The 17662-nt window shown below is 44.0% G+C and overlaps 1 protein-coding gene across 2 annotated transcripts in view; it reads left to right on the forward strand.

Annotated features, from left to right (window-relative positions):
* CRYL1 (crystallin lambda 1) overlaps positions 1-17352 on the forward strand; it is a 76151-nt gene extending 58799 nt beyond the window's left edge. For both annotated transcript variants that reach the window (XM_045017817.1, XM_045017807.1), the window contains exons 6-8: positions 3433-3538; positions 9513-9619; positions 15444-17352. In XM_045017817.1, the coding sequence (XP_044873752.1) occupies positions 3433-3538; positions 9513-9619; positions 15444-15557 (327 nt within the window). In that variant the 3' untranslated portion in view covers positions 15558-17352. The remainder of the gene's footprint in view (positions 1-3432; positions 3539-9512; positions 9620-15443) is intronic.
* The last annotated feature ends 310 nt before the right edge of the window (positions 17353-17662 follow it).

Genomic DNA, 17662 nt, shown 5'->3' on the forward strand with positions numbered 1-17662 from the left:
TCACAAAATGTTCGCGAGCCCTTAGTCTTAACTCTTAATTGCAAACAGCCTGCCTCCAACACGGACTCCCCGCTGTTTCACTCACTGGTGTACTGTGACAGGGAGCAGGGAAGAGAGAGAGAGTGGATTTTTGGAGCCAACGCTTTAGCTTCCTGGATTGAAAAATCACAAAATGTTCGGGAACCCTTGGTCTTAATTGCAAACAGCCTGCCTCCAACGCTGTTTCTCTGTCAAGCAAACATTCTCTCCCTGCCTCTCATTTGATCGTTCACAGCCAGGTACAGATAGCTGCTGTTTGCTGTGATCAGTGTTTGTTTTTTAGATAAGCAGTTCAACGGAGCTCCGATCGGAGTTCACAACAAAACAAAGACAGGCTGCATAACAAAACAAAGAGAGTAATTTAGTTAAAAGCTTTCTGGGATATCTCCTTATTCCCTGGAGGCCAATAAAAGCGCTGGTGTGTGTCCACACTTGATGAGCAGCGCTGGATCACCAGCGCTGCAATCGCTACACCCCAACCTGGCCAGGTGTACAGCCAGCGCTGCAGCCAGGGAGTTGCAGCGCTGGATGTGCCTTGCAGGTGTGGACGGTTACTAATTGCAGCGCTGGAAAGCCTCTACCAGTGCTGCAACTTGCAAGTGTAGCCAAGCCCTCAGTTAGCGATTGAATCATGGCATTCAGCAAAAGGACAGGTGGGATCCTCGTGTTGGGCCTAATCCTAACAGGCACTGGGTGCCCTTAACTCTCACTGAAAGCAGTGGGAGTTTGGGGGTGCTCACTGGCTCAGGCTTTATAGGAGGGAGTAGTAAAAAGGAATTCCTTCCATCAACCAAACCTTATCAGCCACGGAAAAGAGGTAGGCGGATAGAGAGCCACCAGGAGGGGAGGAGAATAGCCTCCCTTTCCCCTCAGACAGCATGAGGGGAGAGAAAAAGGTAGAAGAAGCCTGACAACTCTTCTGTCTTCCCAACAGCCAGGAGAATAATTTGTTAGGCATCCATTGGGATGAAGGGGATTGGCTTGATGGAATGGGATAGAACATGGGCTTAGTTCAGTCTTAGCTTTCTAATCTGAGAGAGGGCAAGAAACATCCTTATAAAGGAAACATTATTCTCAGAAAAAGCTTTGAGGCAATACGCTGTAACCTGTAAAAAAGAAATGATGATGTGCCTGACCCAACTGGTTATGCGGGTGTGATGGTTTCTTTGTAAGTGTACCCCATGGGTGTGACTGCTGTGCTGAGCTTTCAACAAGAAGGTTTCTCCATTTCACAGACTCAGTGTCCTGCCAGATCTGAGACATGAGGTTGGCAGTGAACTCGAGAACCCCAGGCAGGTTGAGGCCAAGCAAAGTTCCGTACATGATGCAACCAGTTTCCAGTTAAATGGGTGACAGCTGCATTGTCTCTCTTTAATCATCGTTTTCCCAGCGAATTCCTTGGGATGGCTTCAGGGACAATGAGAAACCTGCCCCCTCTGTCAAAATGATTATTTTGCAGTAAGAGCCAGCAACCGGGGGTATAAATGCTAGAAAATAAAAGGGGGGCATGAACACTAGCTGAAATTTCTATATTCAAAAGTTCTGCTGCAGTCTGTGGATTTTGATAAAATAATCTCTTGTCCCGGTCCTGTCACTGATGATATGCTCAACAATACTATCTCCTTTGCTCCCTACCTCCTGAGAAAAACACATAATGACTAAAATGAATTAAAGTTGGTAATATGCAGATGTAGTAACTAAATAATAGAATGTGGTCTGACAAGTTAGTGAATGTGCTTCCCCAAATACTGTATGTCCTGAGAGATCTCCCAGTTACTGTTCCTCAGTTTTATTTTAGGAAAACTTAACAAAATTTTTACATTATTTCTCGAGGGGTGGAGGGCCAAGACTGGCATTGTGTAGATTGTAACTCCCAATCTCATCCGGATCATTATCATACAGCCCATATCTTTAGCCAGGCAGCCGGTTGGCTCCAGATAGAACAGACCTTTCCCTGGCTGATTCTGGAACAGGAGCTGGTCCATCCCCTCCCACTGGCAAGAATACTGGGTTCAGTGTGTTAATGTTTTGATTGTAAAATGTCCCCTATGGTATTGGCTACCATTCCAGTCACTCCAACGACAATACAACCGACCTGGTCCAGCTGTATGGCATTGCCTGCATCATAAGCATCTCTTGAAGGACATATTTGGTCCTGATGTGCTGGGAGCACCAGAGACTCCAGAATTGTGTTGATGTGGAGAGAGCTCCATAGGGTCAGCCAACCAGCTATAGCCTGTTACAACTTCCTGGTCCAAAAGAACCTCCCTAATTTAGATTGTCTGTTCCAGGCCTGGAACTAAGATTTGTGTACATCTTGAACCCTAGCCAATGGAGAGCTGCCTTGCAATATATTAATAACTCTGCTATTGCTCTGCGATGAAGGTTGATCCATCAGAAGGTTATATTTTATTCACATTGGTCCTTGAATAGGTTACAGTGCCAGGGCCTTGTCAGAACAAACTGCTGCTGGAGATGTGGGTCTCTCTGAGCCACACTGGTTCACATGTTTTGGGACTGTCCCTGGATACAGTCCTTTTGGCTAGAAGTAGGCAGGACGATTAAGAGATAATGGATAGCCCCTTAAAATTACTTCCTAGAATTTGTTTGGGGATATAGCCCATCATCTTGGAAACTCTCCAACTCATGGAAAGCTCAGTTCTCTAGAGCACTGCTTGTAACCAAATAACTCATGTTGCTTAGGTGGAAGAGCAGACTGCCTCCCGCGATAGAAGCGTGGCTCGGCGACTTGGCTGCCCTGACAGCTAAAGAGTGGGTAACATTTTGGCGAAGAGGAACTTTAGACACATTTGAAGATTTGGTCTGACTTCTTCGAAATTTTTGATTAATCCTTAGTGGATGGAAACTGAGGAGTCACTCTCTTTTCCCATTCCTGCCTCCTTCCCTTCCTTTCTTTCTTTTTCCATTCCTTTACTTCTTGTGTTTTTTGGGTCTTCCCTTATTTTGGGTTTTTTTTGGTGGGGGGAATAAATAAAATATTAATACACTTAAGAACTTCTAAGCAATTTCATATCTCTTTCTGGTTATTTCCTCCTTAAAAAATAAATACTGTCCTAAGCAGCCCCTAGGATCACAGAAGAGACTCATTGTTCAGATTTACAAAGAATATAATTTGATGCTAAAACATGACAATCATATGCAAAAAATCCACCTCTTAAATTAGTTAATACATATAAATGCTAAACAATAATAAGTCCTGTCATAAAAGAGATGTGTCTGGGGATCTGTTTTTCTATTTACAAATTATTCACTATCTCTAGTGTTAGTATTTTGTATTTTGCTATAACAGATTATATTCTAAATAAAGAAACTAAGCGAAATTCTATAAAATTCTTTGCACTGAGATTTTTCTGTCCCCCTTTTGCCACTTAGGAAGGAGTAATATCTCCTGCTGATCTAGACCTTGTGATGTCTGATGGATTGGGAATGCGGTATGCATTTATAGGGCCGCTTGAAACGATGCATCTCAATGCAGAAGGTATGCAGTTTCTTTCCTTAAGACTTTAAATAGAATACTTTTCAAGGCAAGGATTTCTTGTGTAAAGCTTTGCTAATATTGTCTTAACAGTTCAGACCAGGGTAAAATCGACTGTAAATGTCTTTTCTCTTTTCATAATTAGGTAGGTCTCAAGTATTGAAATCATATGAAAGCTTTCACAGTTTCAGGGTAACTGCACCTGTATTCACCTTCCATGTCCCTCAAGGGTACTCACTCACCTCTCTTTGGCAGAGACCTGCATCTCTCTCCCTCCTGACTGGGGTTTTTAGGCTGCATAGCTCCCTGGATTTATTCTGTGATCCTCAACAAGCCAGACTGCCTAAACAGGCCAGGGCCTGCATTTTGCTTTCTTTAAGAAGGTTATAACCAGTGTTGCATACCAGTCAACTTAAACACCACTTAAATTGTCTGCTGTTGCGTACTCTTGCGAAGCTGCATCTCCACTCCAGAGAGCAAGGTCCATTCTAGATATTTTCATTTTTGATCTGCTGATTTCTTACAGTTTTTCCATCCTCTTCAGGGTTTATAACTCAGCATATAAATCACAGAGATATTTTCTCTTAGCTTGGTACGGCAGACAGGTAATGAAATGGCACGGCACAGAAGCCGTGTGCATCTTTATCTGTTACATCTTTAACTTTTCCTTTCAATCATGCAATTAAGATCACTTGTGCCTGTTTTTCTCAACTGGGTTTATGTTGCCAGTTGACAAGTGTCTGTGAGTGTTCATTTGGCCAGTAACCTGGTGATCGGGCACTCCATCCCTCAGAAACTGTTTAGATGAGTATAGTCTTTTCTGTGGAGCTGTTTAAGCAAGTTAAGAAAGATAAGGATCCCCTTTGCCATCATCATCTGTACTGTGAGGAGCTGGCTTTTCCTGTTCTCACTTAACTCGCATTGTTACACTCAACAGCTGGTGGTCATCATAACAATCCTTGTTAGGACTAGAAGATTTTAGGCTGGACTCAGAGGCCAAACTACCTGGACATCCATAAAATTTTATTCTTGGTATTAAAAAAATGTAATTAATCTTTTTAGACTATCATTCTCACACTGCACATTCCTTCAATGCAGTTTTAACTCTTAGAAAACATTTGAAAAAAGGAAAAAGTATAAAACACACAGGGTGGTGTCACAGAGTCCCCGGGCGATGTTCTGGAACTGCTCCCTATGAAGCCAGCCAGGACTCTGGTGAAGTCTCCTCTCTGTGAGCAGACTGTCTTCAGGGCAAGAAGCTCACACGGCTTCACCTTCCTGGATCTGACCTAGGAGCATTCAGCATCCTCTGCCCCTCCGTGCGCTTCCCAGAGCAAGTCCACCCAGGCGGGGTCCTGTGGAAGCCAGAGGGTCCTGCACCCCCACTTCGCAGTCAGACGTGACTCTTAGCCAGCCAGTAAAACAGAGGTTTATTAGATGACAGGAACACAGTGTAAAACGGAACTTGTAGGTACAGAGAACAGGACCCCTCAGCTGGGTCCATTTTGGGGGGCAGTGAGCCAGACACCCACGTCTGCACTTCACTCCTCATCTCCAGCTAGCTCCAAACTGACTCACTCTCCAGCCCCTCCTCCTCTGGGCTTTGTTCCTTTCCCGGGCCAGGAGGTCACCTGATTCCTTTGTTCTCCAACACCTTTAGCTATCACCTTGCAGTGGGGAAGGGCCCCGGCCATTAGTTGCTGGGAGACAGAGTGTCGGCCATTTATGTACACCGACCCTTTGCTCTGCAACAATTACACCCCCTAATTCCACCACCTAGAGACTTAAGAAATGCATAGGGAAAACTGAGGCACCCCTACAGTATTCAGAGGAAACATTAAGAACAGTCCCACTTCATCACAGGTGGCTTCTACATTTCCCCAGAGTGTCAAGCCAGACAGACAGACTCAGACTGCTCTCATCAGAGAGAATTTAACAGCATCATTTGCTGGATGCCATACCTCATTGCAACCAATGGACATCAGCTGCAATTCTGTGCCAGCTTTCTCCTTGCTCTTAGAATCATAGATTATTAGGGTTAGATGGGACCTTAGGAGGTCATCTAGTCCAACCCCCTGCTCAAAGCAGGACCAATCTCCAATGGCCCCCTCAAGGATTGAACTCACAACCCTGGGTTTAGCAGGCCAATGTTCAAACCACTGAGCTATCCCTCCCTCAACACTGCTTTAGATAGCGTGAGAACTAGCAGTGTTAGGTCCCTCTTCCTTCCTCAGGATAGATCTCCTGGACCTACAGCACTGGCTTCTCCTTCTAATTTGCAACAAATGGGGAGAGGGTGAGGTGTAGGTGAACTCTCCCTTCCTCTTACCAATCTGCCTAGCCGAGCAGATCCCACCAACCCAACAACAGCTGCCTGCAGCCAGCCAGCATCTCTCCTTAGCCAGAAATCCACCCTAGCAGCTCCTCTGATGCCTAGCCACACTTCAGGTCAGTAAGCAAAGAGGGAGTCAACATAGGATTTGGGAGGTGAGAAGCTGAGGTGAGATGCAGGAAGAATTAGTGGGGATAAAAATGGAATTCTTTGGGAGGGGGGTGAAGGATGAAATTTTGGGTGTGGGGAGAGAGGGGTTTATTCTGGAAGTGTAGGGAGTGATATTCTCTTTTGGGAGAGGAGAACCTGACTCATAAGGATACTCCTGGAGGACAGTGTTGGTTTTTTGTTTGGTTGGTTGTGGGAAGGATATCCCAAGATCTTCCTACAAACCACCCACCGGCAAATGCCCCAACCCCTCAACCTCCCTTACTCTGCCTCTTATTTTCTTTTCCCCCATTTTTGCAAATTGACTGACCAAAGGGTATTGCCTAGGTCACTTTGCCCTATTATTTAAGCAAGAGATTTGAACATACAGTACTGTGCCAGTAGTCTTGACTACAGAACAAAATGCCAGTCTCAAGTCACTAACGGCATTGAGCCAGAAACTTGAGAACTGAATGGGAACAGACAGAAAGGAAGCCCATAAAAACAAGGGAAGTACTATAAGGACATCCAACTTAACGTGATGATGGTTTCAGAGCCAATAAGTTCCTTACCACTGAGTTGGTTATTTTAAGATTTGGCATGGTACCACCACACACAAATGCCATCAGCCCTTTACCTGGCAGTAAACATCAATATAGTACTTTAGAGTCTTTTCTCATTTATCTATCACAGTATTATTTTAATACACACAGTACCTCCTTGTATGTGTAATGAGCTATCTGTTGATCCGTTGAAGTTTGTCCAGACTCTGTAAGATTATATGTTTGTTTTTAAGCTTTCAGAGTTACTTCAATCTCCGTGAAAAATAAGCTGTCAAACAAGAGAATAAGCCATCATAAATATAATTTTTAAATGCTTAAATCTGTAAAAGGGGTTTGAGGGGATATGGGCTCTTTTGATCTCAGTTGCTTCAGTGTAGTTACTCCAAATTTATATTAGTGAAATGTGAAACCAAAATCAGAATCTGGCCCTAAAACTGCCAACTCTAGCACAGTGGTTTCCAAACTTTTTATGAAGGTGACACACCAACTGCATTTTCTCTCTTTCTGGGGGACCAGCCATTACCCCTGCCAACCCCCGCCAACCCCTATCTCCCTCTGGCTGCTGACTGGCTGCTTGATGGCTCTAGCTGCTCCCTGGATCCTGCTCCCCACACTGCTGCCTGCTGCATGAGAGCATGTGGGAGTTCTTCTGGGGCGTGAGCAGGCTGGTGACTGAGCTGCTTGCTGGCCCAGCTGCTTCCACCCACGCTGCTGCTGTCCTTGTCTGGCTCAGTTCTCCGCACTGCTGCCCATTGCCCAGGGAAAGTCAGAGCAGGATCCAGGCAGCAGCGAGCAGACAGTCAGCATCCTCTCCCTGTCCTACCTATGTCCCAAAGGCGCTTCCTCCATGTTGCTGGTGCTGCCACCCAGATTCTGCTCCCCATAGTGCTATCTGCTGCCCAGGGCATGTAAGAGTAGTGGGAAAGGCGGCAACCTACTAGTGGGTCGGGACCCATCATTTGGGAAGCAGTGCTCTAGCACATGTGCTGGATATTGAGACTTCGAGGGACTTCTAAGTAGTGTGAGAGTAAAAATAATAATATGCAGTTTTAGGGTTATGTGCTGTCCACCATCCACTGTGGGGATTTCCACCAGTATCAGCAGGAGTTGGATGGAGATGAAGAGCAGCACATGGCCCTCAACTTTATGGTGAAACTTATGATTTTTCTACCGCTAGTGGGCATTCTTGCTCATTTTAGAAATCTCTCCAAGATGGGCAGGGTTGCGGTGAACAGGGTGTGAAATGTAAAAAGCACTAAGTATCAAAATGAAGAAGAAACATCAACCACAAACAATGATTCGGAGTCACTTTCTTTGCTGGGCTTCATAAAATATAGCTGGGTGTGGCTTTTATATACTCAACTATAGTTGAAATGTATGCTGCTTGTTAATACTTTTCACTCAACAGTATAGATGATTTGTATTGTCATGCCCACTGGTTCAATGGTGAAGTGTTTTGTGCTACCAGGTAGGGAACTAGTTTTCAACAAGATCTAGACGTTTGCTCCATAGGCAAGCAAGCAAAAGGTGAGAGCTTCCCAAACTTAATATGGTCCACTCTAGGGTGAGGAAGAACTTTGTGCCTCTATTATGGCAGTACTTAATAAAAGATTTGAGTACTAATGTTATCTGATCATGCTATGAAATATCCTCTCGTTGGCCAATCATTTATTTCTCACTTTAGTAGGATCAGTAAAGCTGAAAAATTCTGTTTAGGCTCTCCTGAAATGGAATTTTTCTTAAAATCTCTTTCTGCAAAAAGTTTCATGTTTTTAATGTTTCTTCTCTTTTGGGGATTAAACCTTTTCTTAAAAACAGGAAAAGTGATGTGGAAAGGTGTTTCCCCTTTTCGGCCAGCTCTATTTGTGACTCTTACTCATGGTGCTGTGTTGATTGTAGATTCCATGCTTCTTGGGGCAGGAACCAGGTTTATACATAATTTTGTGAAACATCTCATTTTGCGGTGACTGAAGAAAAAAGTACAAGTCCTTTTAATTGTTTTAAAGATCTGTGTCAGACATTCCTTTCCCAGACACCCCTGCCTCAATCCTGCATCAGTTCCACCTTCACCGTAGATATCCAGGTTTACACCACACAGCTCCCTGGGTTTTCATAAACAGAGTACAGGAGGACACATGACTGAGTCTCTCTACTGTGAATCAAAAACTCGCCTGTTTGTGTCTGGGAAAAGGGAGCAAACTGAGCTGCCAGTAGTGGACACCCTTTGGTAAAGTGCCTTCACATGAGGCAGGCAGTATAGGGTTGACCTTAACTAACTACCTTGAGGTAGAAATTACTGTGCCTTAGCTCTCTCAATGTACAGTCCTAGTGGAGACATCTCAAGTTAGCGATCTCAGTATAAAAATAGTCCTTTTTTTTTTTGCATTGAAAACTGAAAACATAGCCTAAGTGACTTGCCCAGCATTATATAGGAATTTAGTGAGAGTGGCTGGGATAGAATCCAATTCTCCTGGGTGGCTTTCAAAAGTCTTAACCATGAGACCGTCCTTTCTGTCTTTGTCCAGTGTCACTGTTTCCCATCCCCTCTCCCCAGTGGCAGTGTCTCTCTGTCTCATGGCTTCTTGCCATGCTTTGCCCCAGTCTGCCGAACACCCCCCCTCCCGCCAACTTACTCCTGAAACTCCAGCTTTGCAAATCACATTGTAGAAATCCACAAGCTACTGGTTACCAATTCAACTGCAACAGCGAAGACTGTACAGCATTTCTCTCCTGTTTCCTTCACTACATACGTACCTGTCAACTTCCGTAGTAAATGACACCAGGGTCCTACAGGCAACAGCCTCATAAACTATTAGTGCTGAAAGTGCTTTATATCTATTCAGGACAGCCCTTAAGCACAAGGTTATATTATTGAAATAAACTGGGAATTTCTATTTTGGAACAGACCAAATACATTTTTTCACTCCTGTTTTAGGAATGACAAATTATTGTGAGCGATACCGTGAAGGAATGATACATGTTCTGAAAACCTTTGGTCCAGTACCAGATTTTTCAGGTGAAATTGAGCAGCAGATCAGCCAGGTGAGTGTACAAGACTGGACTGATGTGATTTCATAAGGACCATCAAATAACAAATATTGACTTTAATTTCTTTGTAGTGATCACTTGTTTGAATGACTCTTGGAAGTACCTCTGATCTGTATTTCTCAGTGAGGGTATGCACTTGCACTGATTGAAAATGCTAAAATAGAATTGACATAACATAAATCCCTTTGTAAAGCGCTTTGAGATCTGTGGATGAAAAATCATAGAAATTTAGGACTAGAAGGGACCTAGATAGGCAGGGCCGGTGCAACCATTTAGGCAAACTAGGCGGGCGCCTAAAAGCCTGCTCAGGCGAGGAGGTGGAGTGGAGGTGAGCTGGGGTGGGGGGCGCGGGGTGGGACACCCGCAGTAACGGGGGGGGCACACAGAGGAACCGCTCCCCACCCCAGATCACCTCCACTCTGCCTCCTCTGCTGAGCACACAGCCCCTGCTCTAAGTCTCCTCAAATCGGCGCCGCAAGCCTGGGAGGGGAGGAGAATTAGAGCGGCGCTGGTGTGCTCAGTGGAGGAGAGCTGGGGCGAGCTCCCTAGGTGGGGTTAGATGCCATCGGGGGGGTTGGGCTCCCCAGGCGGGGTTAGCTGCCGCGGGAGGGATGTCTCCCCGGCGGGGCTAGCTGTCGCGGGTGGGGGGGTCGGGCTCCCCGGGTGGGGTTAGCTGCCGCGGGGGCGGGGGAGGGGGAGGAGGAGGAGTCTCCCCGGTCGGGATTAGCTGCCGCGGCGGGGTGGGGGTAGCTGCTGGGGGAGAGGCTCCCCAGGCAGGGTGAGTGGTGGGCTTGGTTAGCTGCCGCAGGGAGTGGGGTTAGCCGGGGGGGGGGGGCGCAAGGTGGAAGATTTTCCTAGGGCGCGAAACTTCCTTCCACCGGCCCTGTAGATAAGTCATCTGGTCTAGCCCCTGCACTGAGGCAGGACTAAGTATTGTCTCTGGACCATCCCTCACAGGTATTTGTCTAATATGTTCTTAAAAACCTCCAATAATGGAAATTCCACAGCCTTTCTAGGTAGTTTGTTCCAGTGCTTAACTACCCTGACATGCTTACCCTTAAATGCTATCTAAGAGCTATGTAGCATTATTACAAGCTTTTCACTATGCCTTGGTAGAACTCTGAGAGCTAGTGAGATGCATCTCACAGTGTTCATAAATAGTTAGTGGTTGTACACAACAGTAAGAGATATGCTTTCGTATGTTTTGTTCCCGTCTGTCTGTTCTGATGAGCTGAACTTGGAGGTCTGGTTGTTGGCATACCTATGTGACAAGTTATGAATAATATTTGATAACAGTTTCTTCTTTTTATTTCTGTATCTATATACTCTACAAACTAAAACCCTAATCTGCAAAGCATTTAGACACATGGCTAACTTGATTATTCACATGCTTAAAGTAAAGTACCTCCTTATGTGCATTGCTGGGTTGGGGCCCAGGTTGTTTATAGACTCATAGACTTTAAGGTCACAAGGGACCATTATGATCATCTAGTCAGACCTCCTGCACAATGCAGGCCACAAAATCTCACCCACCCACTCCTGTAACAAACCCCTAACCTATGTCTGAGTTATTGAAGTCCTCAAATCGTGGTTTAAAGACCTCAAGGTACAGAGAATCCTCCAGCAAGTGACCCATGCCCCATGCTGCAGAGGAAGGTGAAAAACCTCCAGGGCCTCTGCCAATCTGCCCTGAAGGAAAATTCCTTCCTGACTCCAGATATGGTGATCAGTTAAATCCTGAGCATGTGGGCAAGACTCACCAGCCAGCACCCAGGAAAGAATTCTCTGAAGTAACTCAGATCCCACCCCATCTAACATCCCATCACAGACCACAGGGCATATTTACCTGCTAATAATCAAAGATCAATTGCCAAATTAATTGCCCAAATTAGGCTATCCCATCATACCATCCCCTCCATAAAGTTATCAAGCTTAGTCTTGAAGCCAGATATGTCTTTTGCCCCCACTACTCCCCTTGGAAGGCTGTTCCAGAACTTCACTCCTCTAATGGTTAGAAACCTTTGTCTAATTTCAAGTCTAAACTTCCTCGTGTCCAGTTTATATCCATTTGTTCTTGTGTCCACATTGGTACTAAGCTTAAATAATTCCTCTCCCTCCCTGATATTTATCCCTCTGATATATTTATAAAGAGCAATCATATCCCCACTCAGCCTTCTTTTGGTTAGGCTAAACAAGCCACGCTCTTTGTCTCCTTTCATAAGATAGGTTTTCCATTCCTCGGATCATCCTAGTAGCCCTTCTCTGTACCTGTTCCAGTTTGAATTCATCCTTCTTAAACATGGGAGACCAGAACTGCACATAATATTCCAGATGAGGTCTCACCAGTGCCTTGTATAACGGTACTAACACCTCCTTATCTTTACTGGAAATACCTCGCCTGATGCATCCTAAAATGGCATTAGCATTTATTTATTTATTTATTTATTTTATTTTTAACGGCCATATCACATTGGTGGCTCATAGTCATCCTGTGATCAACCAGTACTCCGAGGTCCTTCTCCTCCTCTGTTACTTCCAACCGATACATCCCCAATTTATAACCAAAATTCTTGTTATTAATCCCTAAATGCATGACCTTGCACTTTTCACTATTAAATTTCATCCTATTACTATCACTCCAGTTTACAAGGTCATCCAGATCTTCCTGTATGATATCCCGGTCCTTCTCTGTGTTAGCAATACCTCCCAGCTTTGTGTCATCCACAAACTTTATTAGCACATTCCCACTTTTTGTGCCAAGGTCAGTAATAAAAAGATTAAATACGATTGGTCCCAAAACCGATCCCTGAGGAACTCCACTAGTAACCTCCTTCCAGCCTGACAGTTCACCTTTCAGTACGACCCGTTGTAGTCTCCTCTTTAACCAGGTCCTTATCCACCTTTCAATTTTCATATTGATCCCCCATCTTTTCCAATTTAACTAATAATTCCCCATGTGGAACCGTATCAAATGCCTTACTGAAATTGAGGTAAATTAGATCCACTGTGTTTCCTTTGTCTAAAAAATCTGTTACCTTCTCAAGGAGACCAGGTTGGTTTGGCACGATCTACCTTTTGTAAAACTATGTTGTATTTTGTCCCAATTACCATTGACCTCAATGTCCTTAACTACTTTCTCCTTCAAAATATTTTCCAAGACCTGGCATACTACAGATGTCAAACTAACAGGCCTGTAGTTACTCGGATCACTTTTTTTCCCTTTCTTAAAAATAGGAACTATGTTAGCAATTCTCCAGTCATACAGTACAACCCCTGAGTTTACTGATTCATTAAAAATTCTTGCTAATGGGCTTGCAATTTTATGTGCCAGTTCCTTTAATATTCTTGGATGAAGATTATCTGGGCCCTCTGATTTTGTCCCATTAAGCTGTTCGAGTTTGGCTTCTACCTCGAATGTGGTAATATCTACCTCCATATCCTCATTCCCATTTGTCATCCTACCATTATCCCTAAGCTCCTCATTAGCCTCATTAAAGACCGAGGCAAAGTATTTGTTTAGATATTGGGCCATGCTTAGATTATCCTTAACCTCTACTCCATCCTCAGTGTTTAGCGGTCCCATTTATTCTTTCTTTGTTTTCTTCTTATTTATATGGCTATAGAACCTTTTACTGTTGGTTTTAATTCCCTTTGCAAGGTCCAACTCTACATGGCTTTTGGCCTTTCTCACTTTATCCTTAATGTTCTGACCTCAATATGGTAGCTTTCCTTGCTAATCCCTCCCATATTCCACTCCTTGTAGGCTTTCTGCTTTTTCTTAATCACCTCTCTGAGATGCTTGCTCATCCAGCTTGGTCTACAACTCCTGCCTATGAATTTTTTCCCCTTTCTTGGGATGCAGGCTTCTGATAGTTTCTGCAACTTTGACTTGAAGTAATTCCAGGCTTCCTCCGCCTTTAGATCTACAAGTTCTTCAGTCCAATCCACTTCCCTAACTAATGTCCTTAATTCTTTAAAGTTAGCCCTTTTGAAATAAAAAAACCCTAGTCCCAGATCTATTTTTGTTTATCCTTCCATCTAGTTATCTTGCATCTGAGTTCTCCACCAGTGTGATTTCAAATATATAATCACCACATGGGTTTATTGCTGAATCAATATAAATCAGGAAACAACAATAGATAGCAAACTATGCCTTTCCATCTATCATCCTTCTTAATGCCTCTATAAATGAAAGAATAGCAACTAAGTTTTGTGATCTTTTCGGAGTGTGATATTCCCTTTTGGCCTCATGCTGATTCTGTCTCCTTTTTTCTTGGGCTTCATCAAAGACATTGACAAAACTAGGCTTACAAGGAACCTTCCCCAATGGCAAAACATTAAACACTTTTTATGTTGCTTTCTGTCCTCCATGTTGCTCTAGAATAACTGCAACTTGTGAATTATTACTGGCAACAACGGTGGTGCAAATGACGTGGGCCCAAGTTTTATCCAGCTTTTGTTATATTGCTCATTGTTTATCTTTTAAAGTTCTGAACTATGGGCTGCTCCTTTTGGCAAAGATGGCCTTGGGTCTATCTCTGCACTTTCAGAAATACTTCCCTCTCTAAGAGCACATCCGTCAGTAACATGCAACTGGCATGAGCCTGTTACCTACTGTTGCTCTTCTTGCAGTGATCCATTTAACATATAGATCTTCAAGTCCTTAATCCTTGCACTCAAACACTAGGGTCCACTTTCCTGCATGTTGTTTTAGGTGGTGTTGGTTTTTGTCTCTAGGTGCAGCCTGCCACCTTGTCATGGTTTCTAGCACTGGAAGCCCATTTAATAACTTCAGCCTGCTCCTGACTCCACCTTTGCAAAAAGTGATAGCTTCATTTCTTGGATGTGCCTCACCTTATAATTTTATCTCGCTAAGGCTGCACTCCTAAAAAAATGACACCTTCATAAACATGGTCTATGAGGAGTAAAAAAAAATCAAGTCTTCAGACTCCTACATGTGTACTTGGATTAGAGCACGTATCTAGCTGCCTAAAAGGCCAAGGCTGGGTCTCCTCCTTCATAGTTAATAAAAGGGTTTTGTCAGAAGGACTTGACAGCTGCCTCATGGACAAACCAAGCAGACAGGTTAATGCCAAGTTGCTCCTGATAGACTTACATGGCCCTGTGTGAGAGTTGGTGTATACTAGAATGTTAGGTTGACCTAGCTGTGTTGCTCAGGGGTGTGAGAAGGTCAAATCCCTGAGAGATGGAGTTAAGATAACCTAAGCCCCAGATGCAGACAGTGCTAGGTTACCAAATGAATTCCTCTATCAACCTTGCTGCCGCCTCTCCACGAGATGGATTTACTAGAGTAACAGAAGAACCTCTTCCATCGCCATAAGAAGTGTTTACATTACAGCACTATGGTGGCGCAGCTGCTGTGCCACTGTAGCGTTTCTAGTGTAGACATACCCTGAGCTTTCACTACCAGTGTTAGGCCAGAATGTTCTCCAAACTACAGTGAAAGGTCAGAGCTGCCACCTCCAAGTACAGATCCTCACTGACATGTCCACCGTAGAGATTAACTAACTTCTAACTAGTGGATCAGACAGCCTGCAAAAAGAAAAAAAGGTATGAATTAATGGTATCCTCCTTTCCATGGAAAATCAGCATGTTGGCCTTAAACAGGCAAGGGATTTAAACAGGCAACTAGTGGTCCTTGTGACCCTACTGTCTGTTGTCAACAGAATCAGAACCCATATGACAATTACCAGCATGAATGTTAACCTGAAGAGGGGAGAAAACCAACAAAAACAATCTTGGTAAGAAATTTCCAACATTCAACATGAGGTTTAATCTACCATTTTCTTTATTTCAGGCCATGAGTGAACGAACTCCAGCTGATCCAGAACATCTAAATGCCAGGAGAGCATGGAGAGATGAATGTCTTATGGGTCTTGCCAAGTTGAAAAAACAAATGAAATCCAACTGAATTGCATCCTCTGTAATACACAAGGGCAAATTATCGGCATATCTCCACAAAACTGGGTGCTTCTATTTCCACAGGCAAAAAATCTGTATTTGCAGAACAGGTGACTCAATATGCAAGCAATGATTTTTGCCTATGTGCAAATACAGAGGGTGATTCAAAATCCAAATTGTCATTACATTATTAATTCATGACAGGAACTGCGTAAGAAACTAATTCATAAAAAACTGTTTATCTGATTATTCTAAATGCTTTAATACTAGCTTATGCAGATTTGTTGTAGCCCTGTCAGTCCCAGGATATTAGCAAGACAAGGTGAGTGAGTGATGTAATATCTTTTATTGGACCAATTTCTGTTGGTGAGAGAGACCTGAAGAAGGGCTCTCTGTAAGCGCAAAAAACTTCTTTCTCACCAACAGAAGTTGGTCCAATAAAAGATATTACCTCACATACTTTGTCTCTTTAATACTAGCTAGCATCAACATTATTAATACTGTATAATAGGCACACAATAGTTTTTAAAATCATACATTTTATAATCTTGCTTGGAGATATGTAGCCTCAGCAGCACTTGCATTTACTGGGGTCCAGGAACAGGCAAACATCTGCTGTTTGTCATTATGGGACAAATGCTGCTCTCCATAACCTTCTGTGGGCATGATGAGCTCTGTCTAATTCGACTGCATTGGGGTGAGAGGAGAATTTGTGGAATGCACACAGGGAACCTCCTTGCAACCCTCCGAGGGAGAATAGGGGAGGGGTCCAGTGGCCGTTCTCCCTGCAGAGTAGGAGCCCAATAGCTTCAGGGATTGCTGCAACCCAGCTCTGTAGCTGTTCCACAATCTTGGTGAGAGAATTACTTTTTCCTTCCCTCCCCCCCTCCCTTAGGCACTTAGATACCATGGTGATAGACAAGGCATAAGTATCTGAATAGAATAGAGCAGAATCCCTCTTTGCCCTCCAGCTCCTACAGAATCCATCAGAGCCTCACCCAGTTTTTCAGGCTATGTGCTTGACAGCCCATGACTTTGCCTTGATCAAAGTGAGCAGTTTGATGTCACCAGTGGTTTATTGCTACTCAAAATAAGTGTGTCCCATTTAGGCCCTCTCTAGAAGAGATAAAAAGGTGGTTAGTTATTTTTAAATTGATTTAGCTAACTTAAGAGGCAGTAGGGTCTAGTGGACAGGGCCCTGATCTGAGACCTGGGTTCTCTTCCCAACTGTGCCACTGACATGCTGTATGACCTTGGGCGAGTCACATCTCCTCTCTGTGCCTTCTCTCCCCCATTGTCTGTTTAGATGGTTCATTCTTTGGGGCAGGGACTGTCTCTTGTTGTGGGTCTATATAGTGCCTGGCATGATAGGTCCCTGATCTTGATTTGAACCTTTGGGCACCAGTGTAATATAAATAATAGATAATGATTTGAACTTAATGTAGCCACTGCTTAACATCTTTCAAATTCCAATAGCTGGTCATTCTGTAACCTAGGTTACCACATAATGTATAAGGTGTGAAGCAGTGGCTGTGCTACGTGGTGCTTCAAATCCTGTTAGCGAATATAATTTTAAAAACATCTTTCTCTCTATTCTAGACAAGGTCATCGAAGGTTTTAATAACTCTTTTTAAACATAAGATTAGTTCCTTTTTGCTATGTGCATGTCCGCAGTAACAGTCTCATTATGTCTTAGCTGGTTAGTTGCTCTGCGTTAGCTTGTTTGAAATCTTCGAACATGTATCAAAAATATCTGCCTCCATTTCTGTTCTTTGCTCATGAATAAAAGGTTGTAATGAAATATACTGACTTCCACGAAGGTCCTGTGTGATATTTTACTGGTTACACTCAGAGCTGTAACCACGGCGGGGCAAGTAGGGCAGCCACCTAAAGCGCAAAGCCAGGGGGTGACTTGGGCCATTGACACCAGCCACAACGGGGCTCAGTGGGGCCAGCTCTGCATGGTGAGGCTCGGGGAGGGAACGCCACCTTCACCTCCTGACTCACCTCAACGGGCCACGCATCCTGTCTGGGTTGGGCGGGGGCACAACCAAAAAATCAGTGGGGCACGTGGCCCTGCATGTCCCCCCATGTGTCGCCTGGGGGTGCAAATAC

The sequence above is a fragment of the Mauremys mutica genome, chromosome 1, assembly GCF_020497125.1.
Source record: "Mauremys mutica isolate MM-2020 ecotype Southern chromosome 1, ASM2049712v1, whole genome shotgun sequence".
In the NCBI taxonomy this organism is placed as follows: Eukaryota; Metazoa; Chordata; order Testudines; family Geoemydidae; genus Mauremys; species Mauremys mutica.